This window comes from Siniperca chuatsi, linkage group LG4 (assembly GCF_020085105.1).
Source record: "Siniperca chuatsi isolate FFG_IHB_CAS linkage group LG4, ASM2008510v1, whole genome shotgun sequence".
Lineage (NCBI taxonomy): Eukaryota > Metazoa > Chordata > Actinopteri > Centrarchiformes > Sinipercidae > Siniperca > Siniperca chuatsi.
The window spans coordinates 10,685,695-10,711,271 of NC_058045.1; the positions used below are offsets into that span (position 1 = coordinate 10,685,695).

The 25,577-nt window shown below is 43.8% G+C and overlaps 1 protein-coding gene across 9 annotated transcripts; it reads right to left on the minus strand.

The window, feature by feature from the left end:
• Positions 1-1,955: 1,955 nt before the first annotated feature.
• Positions 1,956-22,010, minus strand: tle3a (TLE family member 3, transcriptional corepressor a). Of its 9 annotated transcripts, none has more exons than XM_044194577.1 (22): positions 21,521-22,010; positions 20,795-20,942; positions 20,182-20,282; positions 19,929-19,992; positions 18,422-18,466; positions 14,204-14,266; positions 13,850-13,954; positions 12,168-12,197; positions 9,534-9,738; positions 9,101-9,108; positions 7,469-7,591; positions 6,874-6,924; positions 6,625-6,777; positions 6,029-6,161; positions 5,744-5,916; positions 5,548-5,621; positions 5,211-5,460; positions 4,462-4,709; positions 4,191-4,338; positions 3,929-4,079; positions 3,623-3,699; positions 1,956-3,337 (listed from the first exon to the last, which is right to left on the minus strand). In XM_044194577.1, the coding sequence occupies exons 2-22, from the start codon at positions 20,816-20,818 to the stop codon at positions 3,230-3,232; spliced, it is 2,334 nt and encodes a 777-aa protein (XP_044050512.1). In that variant the 5' UTR covers positions 20,819-20,942; positions 21,521-22,010; the 3' UTR covers positions 1,956-3,229. The 9 variants fall into 9 exon arrangements, with proteins under 9 accessions (XP_044050512.1, XP_044050516.1, XP_044050515.1 ...); XM_044194581.1 differs by having other exon boundaries at positions 5,744-5,919; positions 12,168-12,194; positions 13,880-13,954; positions 21,521-22,008; XM_044194580.1 differs by having other exon boundaries at positions 5,744-5,919; positions 13,880-13,954; positions 21,521-22,008.
• Positions 22,011-25,577: the final 3,567 nt, after the last annotated feature.

Genomic DNA, 25,577 nt, shown 5'->3' on the forward strand with positions numbered 1-25,577 from the left:
GAATTCTGGTGGACTGTGATCAATGCCTGGCAACTAAAATTAAATTAAAAAAACCCATTCACACAGTGGTTTGCATTTGCAAGCCCACATACTGGCATTACACACACCCCTTGTTTTTCTGTTGGGTCTTTGAGTCTTGGCTCTAAGAATCCAAGCAGAAGTAAAGAATTGGACTATGTTCTTATATTCAGAGCTGCTGTAAAACACTTAGGCCACTCTAGTTTCTTAGTCTGCACTGTTAGCCCTCCTCTTAATAGAACAAGGCAGCATGGGCATGAGAACTTGCTGAAAGCCCTCCATTGAGAGGTAGATCAGCGGAAGGTGAGACCCCCTCAGCGTCCAGCAATAGGCCCCTCAGAGGTACAACCTTTCATCTGCATATATTCCACTGTTTGATTAAGTGAGGAAGAAAATTCTACTTGAGCAGGGAGCTTAAGCTACAAATGCACACAGGAAGTACACACTTCAATGATGTGGGAAAAAAAAAAAGACTATAGCTTTTAACAAATGAGCCCGTGAGAGCGGAGCATGGCAGCTGGCTCCATGCTGAAAGCATCCGGCCCTGCTTTTATAATCTAACAACAACATCTCTGAAGAGGCAGCCATATGAAGGGCTTACGGCTTCACGCACAGAGTCCTAGAAGAGCCTTGCTCTGGAGTGGAAGGACTGGGCCATTCACCTCATCCTGCCCAAAAGTACTCAACTACCAAAAGACCACTCAAGAGAACTCAAGAGCAGTGTTTGCGTCATATTTTCTCAAGTGGCACTGCATAAAAACTCTGCCTTATTGTATCACTTTGAGACGGCTGCGCGGTTTCAGTGCTGCCACCATACATGGATACAACCCTAGATAAAAGGGGTAGCTGACAGTGACCACAATTGGTTATAGTACACTATGACTTTGAAAGCTGCACCAAGTTCATCCCTCAAATATTAATGCAACCTCAGTAGTTTTCTGAGTTAAAGCCATTGCCAGAGGTCCCTTGCAGCCTCTCTTAACAGTACCCAGAATGTCTTCCTGTTATGTCTGCGGTTCTCCTGAGACAGTTGTCAACTCCTATTTGGATGCATTTACAGCCATTTACTGTCAAGAAGAGCCTGTGAGTAAGTCTCTATGTACTGTGGATGCAGACTAGAGCAAAGGAGAGCCCTTACTAGCAGCACACAGGGCAATGAACACTTTGAGGACACATTTCTGGTTTTCAGACAAGAACAGTAGAGCCAAGAGGCATTCAGCATGCCAATACATGCAGTGTTTTTTCTCACAGTTACTGGTGCTGTTAACAACAGTCACTGGTTTAGCTGGTTTACACTCCCTGTCCCACTGCTGGCTGCAGCACAAAAGCAAATATTAATCTGCATCTCTAAATCTAAACCAGCCTTACAGTACTTAACATAGTTTGACATGTCTGGGAAATAAGTGTAATTGGTTTTTTTTAAGTTAGATGAGAAGATTGACACTACTCCCATGGCTCATGTACAGTAAATATTAAGCTACAGCTAGCAGCCAGTTAGCTTAGCATAGCATAAAGATTGGAAACAGCTAGCCTGGCTCTGTCCAAAGTTAACAAAGTCTGCCCACCAACACATTTAAAGCTCACTAATTAACACATTATACCATGTTTGTTAAATCCAAAAAGCTGAGTGTAAAAATGACACACTGTTGTTTTATTCTAGGTTATGTTAGGAAATTACTGAGCCTTAGAGTTGCTGATTTAGTTACTTTTGGCAAGGGTAGCTGTTTCAGCATGTTTTCAATCTCTATGCTAAGCTAAGCTAACTGGCTGCTGGCTGTAGCTTCATATTTACCGTACATGAGCCACGGGATTAATGTAAATCTTCTCATTTAACTCTCGGCAAGAAAGCGAATAAGCATATTTCCCAAAATGTCAAACTATTCCTTTAAAACGTGTAACAGTAACAAGGCACCAGCACTATAGAAATTCAGTCAAGATGATTTTTATATAAAAACAGTTTATTGATTTATCAACAACTGCCAACTGTACAATCCTTAGGGATGATGAAACGTGTATGCTACACAGTCTAACTTGTGGTTATGAAGAGACCATTCCTGTCAATGAGAAGATTGTAGTTGAATATTATGAAATACTAAAGAAACCAAACAGAGCATACCCAAAATGTCAAAAGTGGTAATGGCTTTGTCCGCCATCTTTATGAGTAACCACGTAAGTCTCATATCAGTCAGAGTTAAACGAGAGAGGCAATAATTAACCCTTGGACTGATGACTAAACTTTGCTGAGTGGAGAAATGAAGAGTCATAATAGTCGAGTCAACAGAATGAACTCAAGTCACAACTGCTTCTCCATGAAACCCGTCAGTCCTCCAGTCGATAGTTATCCCATTTTAATGTCATTGAAAGCAGCCAGTGTTCAGCAATAGGTCTTCATTTCAATGCTGAATTTTTGTTGACCAGGGCCAAAGGGTAGAAGTAACTGGAAACCATGATTTTCTCATTCTTCCAGTCTGAAAAAAGGGCCTTTCCAGAATTCTCCACTGCTAAAATCCATGGGACAAAATGTCTGTGTTCTGTGTTACAGCAAACAGCGAAGAAAAGAAATGCCGTTGTCAGGGAGGAAAAAAAAAAATCCAAATTAGATTTCCGAAAAGGTCATTCTGGACAACGAACATGAAAAAAAAAGCAGAGGAGGGAAAAAACTGAAATAGAATATCCTCTTACAAAGTCCTAATCTAATTTCCATCCCCAGAGGGGACAGAAAATCACGGAGAACAAGAAAGAACCATCACAAGCGTAACTGGACACCAAAATATAAATCTATAAAAAGGCCTTTTATTACTCCATTATGTACACTTTTCACAGGACCTCCAAGGAGAAGCTCCAGAGCGAAGCGCCGCTTCTAGTTGTGTCATGGAACTTTATCTCCACATTTAAAAGAACGAATAAAAAAAGAAATATCCAACAAACAGAAAAACAGCAAGACATTATTTTCTTCTTAGTGCCTTGGGGAACTGCACTTGCTGTACAAGTGTTAGTTGTATGAGTGAGGAAGGGCAGAGCCGAGCCGAAGGTCACAGCATCCAGGGCCACAACAGCACCAACGTCCATTTCAGTCTGGCACTGCCAAACTTCCAGCCCATCCACCCCGGGGCTGCAGGCAACATCCATGCTGTCTGTGTGAGGGAAGGTAGATGGAGGAAGAGTCTATGGTTCCTGAGCATGAGCATGCTCCGATCCAAAGCAGTCTGTTCTAGTAGATCACTTCATATACAGTGGCCTTCTTGTCACCAGAGCCTGTCACAATATACTTGTCGTCTGTCGAGATGTCGCAGCTCAGGACAGATGAGGATTCCTTAGACTGAAAAGATAAAAAACATTTTAGTCTTGGAGGCAGTTAACATTCTAAACTACATTTGAAGTTAAGTGGAGAAGATTAGCTGACTACCGAGCATGATTAGATTGCAATGGCATCAAGTTCTGGCCTGATGCCCCTCAAAAAGACTTCTTTGTCAGGTCAATAATTCAGGTTCGGTTTTCACTGATAGGAGAGTCCTGTCAGACAGCGGTCGCTGTGCCCTTCCTCTCTGAGACAACTGTACATACTTTTGGACTGGCTGCAGACAGAGTGTATTGATCTGCATACCTGGAATATGCTGGCGCCATAAGGAGTCCTCCAAGCATTCAACAGATTGTCCTTCCCAGTGCTTACGAACCATTTACCTGCAAAGAAAACAACAGTGCAATCAGGCCTCCTTAGACTAAGTAGTGGAAAAACACCTACAAAAGGAAGAGTTATCAGGTCTGTAACCTCGAAAACACAATAGGCATTCAGACTGTAAAAAGGGCTCTGTAGTTTTAGCACTAAATAAAATAGGACAGGCTAAGGCCCCTTTGCAGTTAAGTACAGTCAGCATTATCTCTCCCTCATTTTATGTGTGTGTGTTCATACCACAGTAGGCGAACTTGAGGGAGAGGACACAGCTCTCGTGCAGGTGGAGCTGATACTTGTCAGGCTTTGAGTGGTGGAGCACCTCCACGTTGCTGCTCTCCATACCCACAGCAAGCCACTCTCCAGTCGGACAGTAGCCCAAGGAGAAGATCTGTAAATGGGACAGAACGGTAATTACTGACAGTTCTGGGGCTAAAGGAAAACTGCCCTCCACAGTAAGTCTGTGGATGTTATCCATCTCTTCTAAGTTACTGAGTTGTACCTGTGAAGTAAAGTCATGCTGCTGCAGCTGTCGACCCTCCCTCAGATCCCAGGAGCGAACAGTGTTGTCAAGACCGCCTGTCCAGAGCTTAGTGCCATCATGGGATATATCAATACAGCTAGCACCGTCTGTGTGACCCTGGAACTGCCTACAATCAAAGTCAGAAGGCATACAAACATTTATTGACATCTCCTTTTAAAATGACTCACACTACAGCAATTCTGTTGTGTGCCCAAAGCCCACACAGTGTGAATAAGTGTTTTCTTCCAACCTAACGAGAGTCTGGTTGTGTAAGTCCCAAACGGCAATGTTTCCATCACTGCAGCAGGAGAAGCAGACTTTGGCATCGGGGCTGATGGCCAAGGCGTAGCATGCCGGGGCTGAGGAGGTGAGCTCAGCCTTGATGCGGGGTGTCTGAGAGGCCAGATCCCAGATGGTCAATGTGCTGGCCTCGCCTCCAACAATCAATGTGCGGCCATCAGGCAGCAGCTTACAGGAGCGGATGTAGTTATCCCTGTTCTGTTGCACAGAGGACAAAGCGAATCAATACATGTTCAGGGCAGTGGAACTAGAGAGAGCTTTAGGAACAAGTCGGTGGGAAAGAGGATGAAAATCCTTCTGTCATAATAAACCAAACTAAGAGTGTTCTCAAACCTACGCAGTTATATTTTTAGCAAGTTTTTAGTTTGTTGCATTTACAATTTGGTGATTCACTTTTCAAGCCAACTATAAATTACCGAAAATGTCGTGTATGTTTATCATTTTCTTCCTTAGTTGTTGCCAAAAGTACTTTGTTCTTTTTTACACAAACTCTGAGTAAAAGCATCAGCTGCATTTGTGTACTACTGTCAGTGGGATGTGTACCTGATGTGGTCCTCATGTTTAATTAAGGATTATCCCATTGTTAATGGAATGAGATTGTGTATAAACTGTTCATTACCTTTCGAAACAATTGCACAAAAAGAATTAAGTGAAAAAAAGTTGTTGATGAGGTCCGCTGCTGATTCACTTTTCACTCACCAGACAGTCCAGTTGGGACACAGGGCTCTTGCTGCCAGGTTGGCTGATGTCCCAGATTTTGACACAGCCTTTGCCACCAGTGTAGACATGACGTGTGGGGTTGCTAATAGTAACAGCGCACACCACCTCGCCGTGGCTCAGTGTGTTGATCTGACGTGCGTGGCGCGGAATACCGGGACCGATCAAGGCGTCGGGCGGGAAGGGCACGGGTTGCATCTGACCATCTGCACTGACGTGGAAGGAGTAAGCCCTGATGGAAAAGACAGATGTGTTAGTGTTTAATATCAGTGCTGATTTTAAAAATGCATGACTATAACACATTTGGTGAGACACTTACGGTTTGCCACCAGAAATGGATGTGAGGCTGGCTGGAAGGCCTGGAGCTCTCATGTGGGTGTGAGGATCAAACCCCTGAAAAATGACAGGATGGAATAACTGATCTGTTACTGTAAAATGTCAAACTATCCTTTTAGGTGCAGTGCTTTTAGGTGAACCCAAATACAGCTACATAAAAGGACAGGAGAGGGTGTTACCATGGGGGAGCGTCCATAGGCTGCAGCTGCTGCAGCGCTCATCTGAGGGGAGATGTGCAGACCAGCATACACACCAGGACTAGTCAGGCCTCCATTCATTTCATGATGGCCCATCATAGCAAAGGGGGTAGGGTAGGAGCCTGCGATGGACAGAGGGGTACGCAAAGCTGGGGCTGCTATGGACAAAGACAGGAGAAGGATATCGGTATGTGACATAACAGTACACTGGGAGAGGATGGAAAAAGATTATCTCAGTTGCTAGAGAGGAAAGAGAGTGGTACCAACCAAGAGCCTCCATGCCTGGTGGCTTGCCCAGGATGGGTCTGAGCCCGGGAGTGGAGCTTGTGCCAGGGGTGGGGGCATCGTTGCGAGGGGTGGGGGTATTGGACTTGAGGCCAGGCGTAGAGGATTTGTCATTCTGTCGAGGGAACGAGAGAGCAAGCACATTCACAATCCCGGAAACCAGGCACTGTGCAGACTGACAATTTGAGAGCAAACTGAACTTAATCCAATCTAATTCTGACAACCCTCATAGTCCTGCAGAGCTATAAACTGCTATTTATTCTAAAACCTATTATGGCCACAATGGAGATGGGGCCGTTTTTATCCCCTTACTGCTTTGGCTTTAATCTTTTAGTGAGGCAGAGGGAAAATCCTGGAATAGTTAAATACATTGAGCTATTAACAGAGAAGACCTGACTGATCCTGATGTGGGACAATATTATCCCTGACGTTTAGTCATGCACTTAAAGCACTGACAGCCATTCCTAATCCACTGCAGAAAACGTCCTAGATTTATTTGCACATATCCCTTCGCTCTCTCTGCAATTCTCATTTAAACCCTTTCTGTCCTAGTTTGTTCGTAACTCTTGGTGTATTACATGACTGAGCTCCTTGGCCTTGGAGGATGGGGTGCTTCCAGAGGATGCCACTGATGCAGGGCTGTTGGGTGTGTCCTTCTTTGGAGGGCGAGGCTTATCAATGCCATTTTCAGGTGGTGAGTGGGCTGGGCTTGCCCGTGGAGTGGCAGGGTCCTGGATGATCACAGCAATAGATTTTGACGTTTATGTAATGGCTTCATCTCAGTACATGTCTATATGCCATTTACAAGTACAAGCTGCACTGCTCACCTCATTAGACACATCTACCACCAGGTCATCACTTTTCTCTCCATCACTGTCCTGTGAAAATAATTGGCAAATTAGTCACCTTAACAAATCTTTTTTTCAGTGAAACCTTTGAAATATGTCACTGACCACAGGAGGACCGGAGGAGTACATTGACATTTTGGGAAATATGCTTATTTGCCTTCTTCCTGAGAATTGAGCCTGGAGCAAGGAGCAGCAACTTCCTGGAGTCTTGTCGTCATGATGAGGTTGCCAGGCAACCAGCGGAGACTCCAGGAAGTCCTTGTTTCCGGCCAAAAATTGTCCCAATAAAAACCACAATGTGTTGTTTTTTCACTTTGGTATTAAACAAACGAGACATAACATGTTAAATAGCGAGCTTTAGAGGTGCTGTTTTTTTTTACCTTCGGACAGAGCCAGGCTAGCTGTTGCCCCCAGTTTCTAGTATTAGTGCTAAGCTATGCTAACCAACTCCTGGCTGTAGCTTCATATTTAGTGGACAGACATGAGTGTGGTATTGAGCTTCTTATCTTACTCTCAGCAAGGAAGTGAATAAGTGTATTTCCCCAAATGTCCAACAATTCCTTTATTGACTTACATATCTGCTCATGCTGTCCTTCTCCTCCACTTTGCGTTTCTTAGAGTCCAAACTGTAGTCAGAGGAGCTCCGGTGCTTTTCACTGGCTGTGCGTAAGCTTTCTGATGGGGATACTGAGTTATTCTGCAAAGAGAAAACCAAACATACTTTATTACCATTTCATCTTCCAACGTAAAAGAGAGCAGTGAGTCATTCATCAGTTACAAATTCACAGAGAACATGCTGTGCCAATCCAAACACTAAAAATGCCTCATTCACACAAATATGGATGCCGCAGACTCTTAAAATGCAGCTGTAGGCCAGCTCCAAGCAGTACCCTGACACCAGCCAAGCCCAATCTCACACACAAGCCTGTCCCCGGCCAAACAACAGAATGGGCCGTTATCTGAACTGAAAGGAGGAGAGCTTGTTTTCTGAGCTGGGCTCCCTCCCCCTCATAACTGGACAACAAACAGCCTCACAGGGACATGAGCAGTGTGTTGTGGCTGAACAGAGGGCCTTTTCTCTGGAGTCAGTCAGGCTAAGCGCGAGAGAGTGAGGGGAGGAGAGATACAGAGAGAGAGAGAGAGCAAGAGAGAGAAACTGTATGTTGTGGGCATTGATTGCTGCAGCGCGCTTGGGCACCACGTCAGCTCAGGCTTTGAGCTCTGATAAAGAAAGAATCTATATCCTGCCAGTGGGCACGGCAGCGTGGGACTGACTGGTGCTTCTTCATGAAGCCTGCCTGCCCACACAAGCTGGGACAGCTCACTCCAAACACCAACAGAATGGGAGGAACTAGGCAGGTCTCCAGCGGCTTTCACAGGAGTTTGCCATTTGCCTGTAAACTGCCAAGTTCTCCTGATTCCCTCTGTCCCTTCCTCTGAAGACCAAAGCAACAACATGGACTAAGTCAGTGGCAGCCCAGAGGAGTGAACAATGGCCGATGGACTAGCAGTCTGGGCAAAGGGCCACTGTCTGCATAATGGCTGACCTTTAAAGAGATGCTTAGCGTGACTCATTAACCAAAGTCACCACTCTGCTATCAGATGACCTGGGACAAGAGCAGAGAAACAAAACAGGCCTGCTAATCGCCCCAGGAGTTCCATTTCTTCAGACATGACTGCACCCATTCAGTTGGCCCAGCCTGCAGAAACACAATCTCACAGGCCCATCACAAGCCATCAGAGATCGCAGCCATTCAAATAAAACGCTTTAGCAGGTCCAGCCAGACGGGGTGGGGAAAAAGAAAACAAAACATTTCTCCATTTGTGTTCATAAATATTCATCACATGCCAAGGATGAGAAAGAGTGAGCTGGTAAACAAGGGAAACAGTAGAAGGGATCAAATAAATCCTTTAAGAAGGGGAAGTCCAAGTCTTTCTTTAATTGTGATGAAATTACAAGGTTTCTAATCTCTCCAGCATGATACCAGTCATTTCCCTTCTGGATTAAAACGCACAGGATTTATATTCCAAACCTCATTTCCAATTAATCATTTTAGTGAAAACAGATTACAACGGTGCATGAAATCAGCAGTAGCATGCTGTTAGCAGGAATTTTTACTTGACATTTGCAGTGGAGATGAAAATCTGATGAATTATGAAACCAACAAGCCCTGCAACAAAAATAGCTGTGGGTTTGGACACTCACCGTGTTCTCTGTATCGCATACATCACAATGCCAGCCGAGGTGATGATGAAACCAAGTGGAGCAAAGAGAAAAACAAGTCAGTTAGCATATCATAACAGATGCTTCTGGCTGAATGTGTGAGAATCAACTGCAGGGCACAAGGCCCCTCTTATCACCGTGTGTTGGAGCTATTGAATAGCTTATGCATTCATGGGCTGGGAATGTACCAGCTCATTACCCAGACAGAATGTGAACAGACAGGATGTGCTCCTCACCTAAGGGCCCTACGATTCTGCTCTAGAGAGTGAGAAGCACTCCGCACTAAATTGAGTTTTCCCTGTTTAACATCTATGCAATAATGTTAAAATTAATATACTTTTCAATTCTTCTAAATAAACTATTTAAGCAGCTAATGCCCAATTGGAGAGCAACATGCCTGTGCTTAACTCCTCACCTCTGTGTTCGAGATCATGGTGGTTCTTCTCATCCTTCACTGGGAGGTGGGCTTGGCTGCCCAGGGCACCTAGTGCGAGCAGGCCTGATCCGGAGCCTGTTACAGGGGGGATGCCAGGCGGCTGCAGGCCTGAGGGGTGAGGAGGCAGCTGGACCGGAGGCCCGTGAGCAGCATGGGAGAGGTGCTGTGCCTGGAGCTGCTGCTGCTGTAAGTAGACAGGGAGATAGACAGACAGACACCAAGTGGGTCGGAGAGAATAGGTAAGGAGAAACCACACACTAAACATGAGGCTGATCAGTTAAACCCCAGATGATATTAGCACATTCACACATCTATTACTGTCAGGATCAGAGAGCAATCCCCCTACACCCCCAGTGTTTTCATACCAGACCAGGGTGGCATAAGCCCTAGATCTGTGCTGAGGAGAGTAGATGTTTTGACTAACGATCAACTGCTCAACACGTCTAATGCATGAGAAGCAGGGCTCGAAAACACTCAATCACACAGCGTTAGTAGTGCATGATGAGTTGAAAATAAAATAGTGGAAATATTTTTCATTCTACGTTAACAACAAACCGCAAAGCAAAGTTTGATTAAACCACCGTTTAATGCTGAGGAAATCATTTCACATCAGATAAAGTAGCTAATTTCATACTGCAGCACCACAGCACTCCTATGCCATCAGTGAGCTGAGCAATCCTCTTAAGGAACATGAAGCTGTGTAGGAATCTGTCAGCCTGTGGGCTAAACAACTACCTGCTTTTTAAACACTTAAAAACACAACTGGCATCTATTTCCTCCTCTCATATTCACGTTCCTGGATTAACGGAACATGAATCATTTGCACACCCAAACTTTAAGAGACTGAGGGAACACTAAGTGCCAGAAGCTGGCACTCCTTCCCTCTCTGAGTATTTGAGTGTGTGTTTGTGTGTGTCTGCAAGGCTGCTCCGGGAGCCAGGACCAGGGGTCCCATGCTGGCACTCAGTCAACCCTCCAATATTCACCATCAATATTTGAAAGGCACAGGGAAATGGATGGGAGTTAAAAGGCACTCAGCATGGAAGTAAGCAGTTTAAACCAAGGTTAAATAATACTTAGCTGAGACACCAATAAAAACATCAGCAATTTATTACCCGTCTACAAGCCAGCTGAATAATTCAGCTGCTGTTAGAGCATGCACCTCCTCTCTTTTACAAGACAGACTTCAATCAGTGACCATTTATGGCCATTTCAGGAATATTAGGCACTTTGTAATGACGGGGGAGGTGGTACAACACATAGAACAATGTGGTGGACCTGCCTAACACATAGTTAAAAATACATTAACTGGACGCACTGGTAGCTCACCTGGTAGAGTGCGTACCATGTATCAAGGCTGAGTCCTTAATGCAGCGGCCCGGGTTCAAATTCAGCCCGGGCCCTTTGCTGCATGCCATTCCCTCTCTATCCCCTGCCTTTCCTGTCTCTCTCTACTATGACTATCATGTAACGCAGATATGCTGAAAATATAATCTTTAAAAAAAAACCCAACCTTACTCATCTCTTTTTAACACAGATATTCAGTCACATGTCTTACAAAAGGGCACTTACTACTAAAATATGTCCTTAAAAATCATATCTGGAGGGTCTTTTTAATTGCTTATTGCCCTCTGCTGTATCTGCCCTGAAGGTAGAGAAGACCAGATTGGAAAATAGTGATGTTTTTAATTTGTAACCTTGTCCTTTGCTCCATAGGGCAGATGTCAATCCAATTACAAAATGTACCCAGGACACACACACACAGAGAGAGAGAGAGAGAGAGAGAGAGAGAGAGAGAGAGAGAGAGAGAGAGAGAGAGAGAGAGAGAGAGAGAGAGAGAGAGAGAGAGAGAGAGAGAGAGAGAGAGAGAGAGAGAGAGAGAGAGAGAGAGAGAGAGAGAGAGAGAGAGAGAGAGAGAGAGAGAGAGAGAGAGAGAGAGAGAGAGAGAGAGAGAGAGAGAGAGAGAGAGAGAGAGAGAGAGAGAGAGAGAGAGAGAGAGAGAGAGAGAGAGAGAGAGAGAGAGAGAGAGAGAGAGAGAGAGAGAGAGAGAGAGAGAGAGAGAGAGAGAGAGAGAGAGAGAGAGAGAGAGAGAGAGAGAGAGAGAGAGAGAGAGAGAGAGAGAGAGAGAGAGAGAGAGAGAGAGAGAGAGAGAGAGAGAGAGAGAATATTGTGTCCATGAGGGAAATTAAGGAGCCAGTTCATTGGCAGGGGAGAGCAATCCTTGCTCATTGTGTTTAATGAGGCACTGATGGGTAATATGCATGGTTGATCAGCAAGAGCCCTCATTAGAGGACCATAAATGAAGACAATAATAAATAAAGAAAGGAGTCTGGCTTATTTCCTCTAATTTAATATTCCAAGATAAAGACCTACTCTTTGCCCCTTTTTTCTAAGACTGAGTGTAGCTACAGAAAAAAAAAACACACACAGGCAAAACTGAGCAAATGTAGTAGTCTCTAGTGTACTGACAACACTAACTATAGTGAAACGCATAGCACTTGGACAGAGAAAGTGCCATGCAACATGCACAAGCCCTTCAAGCCCAGATATGTGCACACACCAAGTGCATTAACAACAGAAAAGCACATTCAGATATTTGTAGATGCCACTAACCATGAGAGCAGGGTAGGCAGCTTGCTGCTGCTGAAAAGGAGGACAGAAAACAGTCAGGGCTACAGCTGCTCTAGATGTCCTCTCTCCATTATTATATACTGCAAATGATGGTGTCACAGACAAAGGAAATCTCTTTTACTTTAACACCATTTTAATACAAAGCCATTGTGTGGTTTTATCCGAGTGGAGAAAGGTGGGTTTATATGAACTACTCCTTGGCTGAGTTCAATATTTTATGTATTTTCTAATCAAACAGGAACCACCTGTCAGGTTCACCTCAACGCAAGCAGCTGCCCTAGTTGCATCCTATTAATGGCCTCTCAGCCCCATCAATAAGGCATGCAGCTGGCTCCTGGATGCTACCTGTCTGCCTGGCATGCTCTTTCACCCCGCCTTGCTTTACAATATGCATGAGGAATTTTGGCATGTCTACAGAGCTTCTCCTCAATGAATAACTAATGGAAAGGTATTCGTAAAACATACAGTAGCTATATTTCCACCTCCTCTGACATGAGCAACCGGCGTGACTTAAGTGTTAGCCTCACTGTTTCATAAAATAGGCTGTGTGCCAAATAGGACCATATACTAAAATCATGAGTGGGCTTGTCCAATATTTTAGCAAATGCAAATATTTAATGCTATTAATTTTAAAATTATAGCCAAAGACCAACGGAGAGCCACAGTGAAAAGGATCACAGCTACAAATTCAAAAATACAGAAATATTCCAGTATTATATTGTTCCAAATAAAAATCACATACACAATAAGGAGCTACAAATAAAATCTGCTTTTCTTAGGAACAATTGCTGCTTGCAGCTGCTCTGCTTTGATGAAAGTGTAATAAAGCATCTGCTTCAGTCCAAAAGATAAAAAAACAAACACCTCTCCATCACCTACTAAGACACCTCCTCTCAGACCAATTATCCTGGAACAAAAAGGTCACCAAAGGGGCATTAACTGAATTCCAATATGTGCCTCCAGTCATCAAGTCAGCCTTTTGGGCCTCTTATGCATGCTAAAGACTCTGCAAGATTCAACTGTAGTAATAAGATCACTGATAGCCCGATCTTTGTATCGAGGGTGACACCAATCACTTCTGTTTTAGTTGGGCAGGGTGAGTTTGGCTGATCAGTGAGGAGCAGATGGTGTTTTGAAGGTGTGAAGAACACCATACATTACTGCTCAGTGCTGTGGTGAGCAAGCTAGCTTGCAGCACTGGCTGTGTTCTGCTCACCCTCAGCCTTTTAATTCCCACAGCTATCCAGGTCAGCAGTGAGGGATGAGGCTCCTCGTTAAAACCTTAGCCAATTAAAGCAATACATGCTGCGAAGGGGATCTCAAGAGCTCTCAGGCTCACGTTTATAAACACACAACAACACAGTGAAGATGCCAGTGAGACCAAAGCTGGAGCAACAGACCAGCTCCTGAGAGCTACACTTGTTGTGTATATACATTGTGAATATATTGGTGAAGAATACAGTGCTAAATTGGAAAAAAATATATCAACACATTTGATTCAAAAAAAGAGGCAAATCTGCACGACAACTTTAGCAGGTGGTGTATCACACTCTATTTACTTAACAGTTCAGACTACTTGCATGAAGAAGACATGGAAACTATTTACAGCTAGTGATCATCTTATGTGCAGGTCAAATAAAGGAATAAAAAGGGGGTATACACACGGTGAGAGGCAGATTGGGAAGTCCACGTACCCCGATGATAGCATTCAGCTCAGTCATAGTCACCTGCTTAGCCCGCTCCACTGCCTGAGCTACCTGCTGTTGGTGCTGTGGGAAGACATTTACAAAAGATGATTTTGGCATGCCAACATCTATCACACACCCACACTCACTTATCTGTGAATTTCACACACACTTAACTTTCATTGTGCTGCTGCAATTTTAAAATTACAATTACTCAAAATTGCTTAACCTGAACATTTTTTGAAGTAGTATCTTTAAAATACAGGCAACAATAAGCGCCTTTATTTTAATACTAAACTGTGATACTGTTTGAGAACCACATTCAAAACTCACCTCTTGTGACAGGAAAGGCATAATTTGAGCTAAAATTGCATTGAGTCGTTTGGCAATCTCCGTCTGAAAAACAAAAGAGGAGCAAAATGAGATGGTAAAGTATGAAACAGACAGTGACTTCATATAACCCCGCCTTTAATGTTTACACCGATTAAGTCAATTACTGCGGCAATCAGAACTGCTTGACTCAACATCCTCTAAACAGCGTGATATTGACATTTGAAATATTTAAAACATTAGGAGAGCCCAGGGGGATGGAGCACAGCTGTGCTCAGAGTGCACTCCATGCTAAACGGATATGAGCAGGCAGAGTGCTGCTGTGTTGAGAGGATCCTTTCTCACTCTGCCCTCCTTCCCCTCATCTGCAACTGTGCTGTCCTGCAGTTAACCTCGGAGTTAAACCACACAACCACACCCCAGGAAGTGATGCCCTCTAACCAGACTGCACTGTTTACTTACATGTGACAGCATAGGCAATTTGCATTAAGGGTTATAACTGCAGTTTGAGCAAAGATTACAAACCATAATGACCTCGAGGGTAACGCACCTCAAATCTATGATCAATACCATTAGAAGATAACTACCAGCCTGTAAACATTAAGAGTGCAGTGTGCTGGAGCTCTGCCTTTCCGAGACTGAAGCCTGGGCCATTTCTCACTGCAATCAGTTGCCCAGTCCACCACCCTCCCAACTATCCACAGAGCCCTGCCTCCATTCTTCTGCTTGTCTACCAACTGCCATGGCAACGGCTGCAGCCCTATCTTGCTGGGATCATTATGCAAATGGAACCTCTGCTTGACCGTAACAGGCTTTAAAATCATATTACGTGCTTGGAGGCAGGTCATTAAACTGAATTTTCAGCCTGTCGATCACATGAACGTAGCAAATGAATGGTGGATAAAAAGAGCAATGGGAGGAGGTGTGATACATGCCCCTCCCCTGTAAAAAAACACTGCACAGCCAGCTTGTTCTGCCTCCTTCTTCTTTCGGAGATGGGAGACGAGACTCTCAGGTTCAAGCTCTGCACTGGGAGTAGAAAAATAACAGTGCCAAAGCTACATCATCTATGGAATTTATGAGCTGCAGTTCAACCCAAGGCCACTGCGGAACACAAACACATCACAGGGATTTTCTCCGATTTTTCATTTGGAGCAGCACACACAATGTACTTTGCAGACCGCCAGCTTATTTATTACACATGGCAGAAATGCCAGGCAGTTTTGGCAGCCAGACGTATTACCTCTGAGCAGAGCCAGAGAGATTGGAGAGTAATGTCCAACAGAACGAGACCTGCTGACCCAAGCTGCAACATGGATAGCCACTTAGCCGGGCAAGTCAGCAGGACAAACAACAAGCTGAAGATGAAATATCAGATGAAACAAAGTAAAGCCTGGGATCAGAGGCAATAGTGTGAAACAAATATATGGTAGCATGTGTTACAGAAAGAACAATAGTCCATAGGATAACACTGATTATAACTTGATTACTGTCTGCAGACAAGACACTGAACTCCAGTCTTCTCTGACACACAATAAATGTGACCTACAACCAATAAAGCAATGAAAAGGTGAGATAAAGGCTTTATGGGCATTAGTATAAATGCAATGTAGTAAGTGCTCTAGCAAGAGCTCAAGAACGCTCTCAGAAATTGTTGAAAAGCTACAGAGCCTGTATAATCCATGTTTGTTGAGATAAGCCATGTCAATAGCAGTCGAACATTTGACAGGATTTGTGAAAAGGCCTTGAGCGCACAGTCCATTCCTCTGTAGCTTAGTGTCATGGTGACAGCTGGCTGGGAGAGGTCAGGAGGTGGCTGATCCACTGTGCCCTAAACAACTGGCAGCCTCAACACTCTCACAGCACAACATGCAAATACATGGAAAAGGCATCAACTCAGCTTGCCACTGCTGTCAAAATAGATACAGTGCAGTGCAGGGAGGATTTTTCTTGTTCTGCTGGCAGATAAAAATGGGGCTGTTGTCACTTTAAGTAGATGACAGCTTGGCCCTTGAGAGGCCAGCTTTGCACTGCTACTACACAATTACAGGTACTCGGACCTGTGTAGCACCACTTTAAGAGCACTCTCAGGCTGGCTTGTCAATGGTGTGCAGAAAGGTTTTCGCCTGTTGCTATCAGCAGTGGGAAAATGGAGTCGAGACACTGATGAGTATTAAATACAGAGGGAAAACCACTGATGGCTCCGGTCACATGATCCATCTATAAACAATACTTGACTAGTCAGATTTAGAGGGTCTCCAATTTGTCCAAGATGACAGCATCACCCATTTCCTGATTTTTCTAGTAGGAAGAAAATTAGACTAGTACTTCACTGGCGGCTCATGTAGGCCAGAAAATTATGCATGTTTCCACTAAACTGAGATGTTGCACAAAGCCTCAGAGCCTTTGTTAATGTGAAGCAAGTAATTGGCATTTGAAGTTATCTGTATTGATCCGTGTAAGGCCAAAAGCCTGCCTAAATGAATGCATGAGTCATTACTATGATTAACCTTGTCAGCCACAGCTGGCAGTCAGCTGATTTTCTTGGGGAAAAAAAGGATGACTGATCTTAAATCAATAAAGTTATTCTAACAAAAACAGCATAAAACCATAAAAACCTCTTCATTGTACCATATCTTAAAATACAATAACTTTCTTATATAAGTGGACATGACACCCAACAGTTCACACCCTGTAATTATTACACTCCAGTCCCACATGACAGATTGGGGATATGAGAGCATTGAAGGCTTTTCACTGCACGCCTCTTATGTATGAACACTGCAGAATGTCCGCTGGCTGACCAAGTTTGTTTTGGCCCCGAGTATGGCAGATAGTTTGCTACTTAGCAAATGATTCCCGCAGCCATGGGTCTCATTTCTGTGTTACGAATACAGGTAACAGTGAGGCTCAATCAGATTTGGCTAACACCCATGCCCCAAATCCCGTGCAGCTCTTGGAAACAAGCACCAGATGATGGTAATTACTGGCTGACATAACGCAGCAGAAATTAGCTGTTCGCATCCACAAACTGTCACGGCTGATAGAGAGGGATCAGATAACACTGCCACATCAGTCCATCTGAGATGCGCTGGTGTGTGCGTTCTGAAATCTGAATTATGTCCCTGCACAGTAATGAAAAAGGCACAGTTAGAGGAATGGATTTCCTCACTATGGAATAAATCTCCTGGCAGGAAAATAATATGCCTATGTGCATCCAATAATCCATCCCAACCCTGCCTGTTAACCACTCCCCATCTCCTCCTCCTCCCCTGCCTGAGCTGTAAGCTCGGGGAGCTGCATGGACGGGGCCCACACTGTTTGCTCACAAACACGCCGTTCAGCAGGTTAGGGCCCCACTGATGAATTATTCAAGTGCTTCCATCAGCTCTGTTGAGGTTCCTGATAAAAGTCAGGAGCTAAAATGGATCACTCGATTAACCTGTTTACACAGAGCTGGGCTGTTGCCCCTCCCCCAGCTCTATTCTCCGACTTGTCTCCGGCTCCCATCCCCCTCCTCTTTCCTCTGGTTGGCGATAAGTGCCTGACAGAAGCTATCAGAGCGGCCCAAGCCCTGACAGACATGTGGCAGTGTGACACACGGCCCAGACACTGATGGATCACCCTACCACACCAATCTGCCATGCCTCCAACGCTGTCATTAACCAAGCTAGGCTGTGGCAGGAGAGAGGACAGCCTCATTGGTTTAAGAGCAGCATGCATGGGAATCTCTCAGTTACTGATTCATACAATCTTTATCTCTTCAAAGCATCAGTGTGATTGATCTGTGGAGCAATACAAGATAGGATCTTTTGATAAAGATAAGGGCACAATAAGTGACTAAAGGACTTTTGCCCCCCTCTTGTAATTACTGTTCATCTTAAAAGAGAAATACTGACCCATCAGCAATCCTTTCCCTTTAATCATTAAGTCAAAGGCCGAGCCTGCCAAAGTCTACTTTTAATCTTATCAAAAGGCTGAGACAAATCCAGGCTTTACACCACTGGCAAATTTTTAAAAAAAGGGCTCACAGCAATTGTACAAGTGGCAGTACAAGTTTGCAATTGTATTGCCTTGTTTGTGTGCAGTAGATCCGTCTGTTTACAGCCTGTTACCGATGCTCAGTTCACAGCCCATGAGAGGCTCCGCCTGGGTCTCACATCCCCTGACACTGTGGAAAACCACCGAGCTGAAAAATATGAGGAACATGATGGTACCTACCTGTTTGTGCATCTCTATGTTGAGCCCGTAGGACATCTCGTAATACTGCAATGAAAGCAAAGATTTAATCGTGAATAATGAAGTCAAAAAAGTCCCATTTACAATCAAACTGTGCTAACATTTACTAATTTTATATATATATATATATATATATATATATATATATATATATATATATATACACACACACACACACACACACACACTTGCTTTCTTATTGATGTAGCTTTTGTTTTTATTTTATAATGATGATTTCAATGTAATTAACATACTGTATATAGACACAAATCAATATTTTAATTGATCACTACACTAATTACATCATCAAATGGTTTTAAAACATTATGATTGAAACCCAAATACAATCTAGCTTCTGTGGAGCAAATGTGATAAACTAAGATCAGATAAAAAAGGAGCTCTTTAAGCAGCTGACAGCGAATATTCAATAAATCGATATTTTGTTGTTGGGCACAGAGAAGAAAGGGTTAGATTTATTGATCACCATCTTAAGCCCTCAGATCTCCAGGATGTCTATTTACTTAGCGTAACGTGATTGCTCAACACTCTTGATATTTCGAGCCAGGTCAGTCTATCTGGCTGAAATGTAATCCATGGAGCCCACAAGTGGCAGCCAGGGCAGAAATGGCTTTCCAGTCAGCGTCTATTTGATGAGGCCAATGCATTATTCAGTCCATTAGCTTCTTCGAAAATTACTCTCAAACAAGAGAGCCATTCTGTCTGAGATCAGAGCCCCACAGCCGTAGCGTAACCTGACACCCAGTGCTGGCTGTGGGATACTTCCCAACATGTTTACCTAACCTCCTCCCTGTCAGGCTGACATGTTGTTTTCCTGTGAAAAGAATGTTTAACTTAAGCTTGCATGTATTGGTTTAAGTCATCCTGGGCGTGTTTACCTGGGACAACAGAGCACACTGCCACACAGAAGAACCTTCTGATTGCGTCATGTCTGAGCTAAATTCTTGCATCATAAGCACACCTATGTTCTTCTAAAAGGCTGCTAAAATAGAAGCTAATAATTTAGGTTTACACAGGTACTAAGGTCGACTTAGTGCACAATAAACTGCAGCATGTTCCATGTCCTCCATTTTGTTTGCCGTGGTGCATTTTCCCCACACACTGCTCTGGCCCTCCACCATCAGCTCACACCTAATTTATGGCCATGCATATGTCTGAGCGTGGAGTCTCCTAGGAGAATAATCAGATCAGCACACACAGAGGGCAACGCTGCAGTCGACCCTTGGAGATCAGGGGCGCGCTATAATGGAGCCTCAGCCCAGTGCCGCCTGCCTGTCAGGAAGAGCTCCTCCGTAACAACCAGCTACATCAAAACCCCCTGGGGGCTTTCACAGGCCTGTACCTGACACTCAACCCGCCCTAACCACCATGCAGGTGATCACAATAGCCTGTCTCACTCCACCCCAACTAGATCTTCAACAAGCCTTGCAATTTGGAACCATAATTGCTCCCTATTGTAACATAATCTTACCATGACATAGTGGCGCTGCATCTCCGTCTTCTCATTGGCCAGTTTGTCATACTCCACCTTAAGACTAAAACAGACGACACGGTGTCAATATCAGGCACATCTATCACTACATTAACTCACTCACACTTAACCAATTGACAGCAGTGTCTTTTTTCGTTCCTGCAATAGTCTACAACAAAATATTAGCCTTAACCTTTACTATTCAAAAGAGTAAATGCTGTCATACTTCGATGATATACTATGTAATCATTACCTGTGATACTGGGCTTGCAGGAATTGAAATTCGTCTTTAATCCTGTCACAGGACTCTGCTACGGTGAATTTGAAGCCAGGCTGGCCGGGCTGATGTGGAGCCTGAAAGGTTGTAAAGATCACATTAGTCCAGTCACAGTAAAAAAAGTTTTATTCATCATTTTCTGTATTGTGTCCCACGCTGCTGAATAGTTCTCACTTTAGACTACTTTCAAGATAATATCACCTCTGCAGTAAGTAAGACATTACCACACCAATGAGGTGGGTCTGCTTCACACCTCCAGAAGCTAATAACACAGCATGAATGGGCTCTCATACTGAAAATGAAATCTAATTTAAAAAATGAATTAAAACCACCACCTGTCCTCATATTCAGCAGTCATATGTGAATATATATCTCTGGGCATGCAAACCATCTGCATCCATTTACCACTAAGCGCATATTATGCTGTAGCATAAATACATTGTAGTATAACCATATAGAAATCTGATGAGCTGCATTAAAGGGTGAAAACGCTTTGTAGGGCAGATTTCAGAGGGAATCAGCACAGTCAGGAAACATGTCAACATCAGTGTTGTCAGATAAATGCAAGTATAGAGGAAGCGCTTCTTACCGGATGTCGGCCTTGTGGATACATCTTGAAATGTATCCTTTGTTTATCTCTCCAGTGTACAGGTCCTTTGGCAAAATGGTTGAAATGTGCTCACAGCCACACCGATCTCAGCAGACAGGGGTGGGGGGTAGGGGAGGTCGTGAAAATCCTGTGTTGAAAAATGACGCTGTTCAATCTATAGACTGGGAACCCCCCCCCCCCAAAAAAAAAAAAAACACACACAACACAATACACTTCACGCTGTTCGCCAATAAGTAGTCAGAACACCGAACTAGTTTCAATGATTGCAGGCAGTTGGAGCCATGTCAAAAAGCAGCACTAGTCCTGTCTTCTTGATGACCTTATTCGGTCAGTGGTCAGCGATACACTCGATATGCAACAAAAAACAAAAAAAAGATAAAAAAATCTCTATTTACAATTTAAAACTGATGCGTTGCAAACACAACATAGACCAAATAAAGAGGCCACTTTTTCGTCGTAACATTTAGCCAAAATGCTCGCATCGCATTCGTTTGTTTGTGGCTCTAATCTTGACTGATGTTCGCCAAATGACCAAAACCCCGCTGTAGGACGTCTACGGGCAGGCCACAGCCGACAGCAGCTGGCTTCCACCTACAGTTTGACTCCGCGGAACGCGATGGAAACGGTGCGCTGTTGAGCGCACGCCCAAAAAATAAATAAATAAAACAACTAAAAAAGCAATCAACAGCTCCGGTAAATACATACCCGTGCGTGCGTCCTAACCGTCCGTCCGACTTTTGTTCCTGAATCAAAAACAGAGCAGGGTATAATTCACGCGTTTAATCCCTCCTAATGTCAGCGTGGTGGACGCAGATCTCTACAAGCATCCTCTCTCTCTCTCTCTCTCTCCGGAGCGCACCCAGTCAGACTGGGGGAGCAGTTGGGAGGAAATTTGGTGCGGTCGAGCTCGATTAAACTACTTTATTCTCAGCCTCGAACCTCCGAGGAATGTGCGCCTTTTGTGGCTGGTTAATCCCAAAAAGAAAAAAAGAAAAATAAATACTGCTTCCAAAAATCTGTCTTCCGACTCGAAGAGGCTGGAGATTCTTTAAAAGCGTAACATGGTACTCTCCACAATCTCGCATTTCCCCCAGTTGTCCAGCTTACCCCGGTTGCCACACACAGGCAGCAGGGCTGAACTGCCGTGAAAGCGCCTATCTGTCCAATCGGATTACTCGGAACGAATACGGCCACATCTGCCTATCGGAGAGCGACGGCCCCCACGTGGGGTGCAACGATATATGACATCATCCCGCGGATCCACAAGGCATCATCCGTCCGTCCCACCGTGTAGCTACAACAACAACAGCAGACATTGATGTGCCGCCGTTGATATCCAAATTTGACAGAGACAGCGCAAATTCCAAATCCGCGCTTCATTAGGATGTTTACTTTTTTTTTTTTTTGCAGCCCAAATAAAGTTGATGAATTTTTGAGTAAGACCACCACAGGCGGGACGGGGAGGGAGCGAGGGAGGGAGGTGTGCGGTGCAACAAGCATTCTTTAATTTTCATCTCCATACAAGGAAAAGGGGGGGGGGGGGGTTAGAGCTTGTTTGTAAAACATGGTTATAAAACGTGAAGCGATGTTACTGTGAAATATCCAAAGTAACGGCCAAAATGTGCGGGTTAAACTCCCCCACCAACACACATACACTATGAAGGACACAATAATGACCAATCGATCGACGATATCCAACACATTGAGGCTACTGGGGCCGACTTGACATACATTTTTAGCCTTAAATATCTCGTGATTCTTGCACAACACACCCGCGCGCCCACCTATCAGCATTTGTGTAATAGTTGCACTGCGGGGAGAGACGAGATGATTGCCTTTGTCTGATTTGAACATCAGCCATGTCTGAGCGCAGCCTCTCCGCCTTGTTTTGAAGGTTCAACTCAGCCCCACGTGGGACTCCTCTGCAGCTTTAAGGCCTCTCGTCCAATGGCAGCGCGGTGCACTTACTCGCCGGCTTCCCATTGGCCCAGCAGCGTCGAGCCTGTCATTCACGGAGCAGCGTTGTCAATCAATACCACGCGGGGTCAAGCGCTGACAAATGCCTGTGCTCCTCGGTCCTCTGCCTGTGAATAGAGCCTGGAATGGCTGCTTAATTAGCTTCGAATGGCTTTTCTCTCCAGTTCAAACAATCTGTTACCACCACGTGGTAATGAGAGCCTACATTAAACAAAGGAAGAAAGGAAACATGCAAACAGCTGTAACATTACAACCTGTAGTTTTCCTTTACATATTGGGCCTATGTAAGGAGCAGACAAAAGGATCTTGTTTAGGCTACCTTTGTCAGAAAGGCCTGTTCTAACATTAAACACGAGTGAGAAGCTAATATTAATGTTATGCTGGATGGATGGATGTAGTGCTTCCAGAGTCAAAAGACCAAAAAATAAGACATTTGTCTACTTGTTATTATAATGGATACAAAAGAAGCCATAAATCAGTTATATGTTATTTCTCAGCTGCCATAACAAGCCTGTGAAATGAAGAAAAACAACGCCAGATGCATTAAAATGGCAAAGTAATTATATTATCTCCAGTCTTTTAATGTATAACACACATTCAAAGCTGCTAAATTAGCAAGAGACAAGCCAAGCCATTGTTTACAAGTTACAGAAACACTTGACTTGTATACAGACATTGTATGTTGTTGGTCATTGTTGCTTTTTATATATATTTATAATTATACCCTTTTTCACCTACGTGTATATGCACAATAGTTCTATTTTTATTTGTAGCTGTCTTTGTTCAGCTTTGTTGTCCTTGTCCTTAGCTGTATGTCTATTTCTATCTTCCTGTAAATTGTTCTTGGAAACCGGATTCCTTGTATGTGTACACCATAGACTGTATAAAATAGGTGTACACATATAGCCAATAAAGCTGACTCTGATTCTGACATGTGGAGTCTTTACACATGTATAAAATGCAATCTTATACTGAATTTACTTATGGATCCTGCAGATAAAGCAAATTTAAATTAATGACATAAGTCTGGTCAGTAGGCTATGAAGTGACTAAACAACCAGCTAAGTTTCACACTGAGTATAGCAGTAGCTTTTTGGGAATGCTAAGGTTATTTTGTCATGTTAAGGTCTGAGATTGCCCAGCAGTCGTCTTACTTGTCATTCTTGTCGGCCACTTTGAGGATGTGGGATGACTGTGTTATTTCCAAAAGTATGGAGGCAGTCTGTAAGAAACTCAAGCACACACAAGAGCTGGCAGGCTAATCTCAGCCAGGCACCCCCTCGTGCTTTTCAAATGAGAGTGCTTGGATTAAAGGCAACAAAAGGCCGGGCCAAACCCCAGGGAGAGGGGGCCCTCCACCCACTGAGACCCCCACACTGTTTATTTACACGGAAACCCCAGCCTCGGTGAAACTCCCACCCTCAGGCATTACACACTGGCCTATTTGCAGAGGTGGCTCTAATTCTTGACAGAGCATGGATTGTCCTCACTCCTGCCACTTTGGACTGAGGAGCAACTCCACAAAGCTCAGATATAGCTAGTGAACAATTATTTTGCTTCTTCTACAACAATTACTGTGGGGCTTATTGTCCAAAGGTAGCTTTACTGTCACACTCTGCATGCATTTCTGTGGAAAAATTGGTATTACTCCACTAAGGTACTGTTGGAAATCATGGTTTTGCAGTCGCAGAACAAGGCAAAGATCAAAGATGTGGTGGAACTATTTATCACGAACCTATATTGGATGAATCTGGAGATTACACAGTATTGGCTCATTAATGTGAATTGCAATTAATAAATGACTTGGCCATTTTCCTCCCTCATGCAGGCTTACTTTCCTGTTCATGAAGCAGAAAATGAGGACCCTGTTACTGCAAAGGCTGGGTTTCTAATGCGGTGACTTACACTTCAGGGTACTGGCGTGCTGTTTATATGGAGATGCACAGAGACATACTGCACATTCACAAACAAACACACACATGCTGTGTATCGCAGCCATGTCATTCCCAGACAGGAGGCAGAAATTCCATGCAACAAAGGGCCCACAGTGTGTGGTGGAAAGATGAATTGCTGCACTGTATAACCAGGATGACTCATCAGACAGTAATCAATGAAAACAGGATGAAAGTCTTTATCAAAGGAGAAAAATGCAGACATGAAGAAATTAATATTCTCTGCTATCAACACTCCCACCCTGATAAATCTAAGTAGAAATATAATGCAAGGTAGAGTTTGCTTTATGCGTGATTTCCCTTTAAGATCAACTAGAGGTAAAACTCAGGTGAACATGGGTTAATGTTTCAAATCAAAACATTTGCAAAGAGAACTCTCTTTTTTATACTTTAGCTTTTATTGTGTTTTCGATTCTGGAAACAACAACAACAGTTAAGTTACATGTTTGGCATCCACTTTTCCCAATTTCTGTCAGAAATATTTCCTTTAACTCTCGAAAACCTTTTTCTTCAAATAGAATTTCCTGAACAATGTTAAACCATTGCTCTCTTCCTGGAGGATCAGCTTTACACCAATTTCTCGCCATAGCAGCAAAACGGTTTTATGCCTCAAAAATGTACCAAAATGGTTCATTTTCCTTTCCACAACATATTCTATGTTCCACTGTTACAATTCAAAGTTAATTGCATTCTGCCAGTTAGATTATCACACACTACAATTAGATACATTGTCTGCAAAGTATTACATAAAAAATATGTACTCTTAGTTCATCTGCCAAGATTATTATGTGTTAATATTTCCCTTCCCTTCTTCTCCTTTGTGGCTATATGTG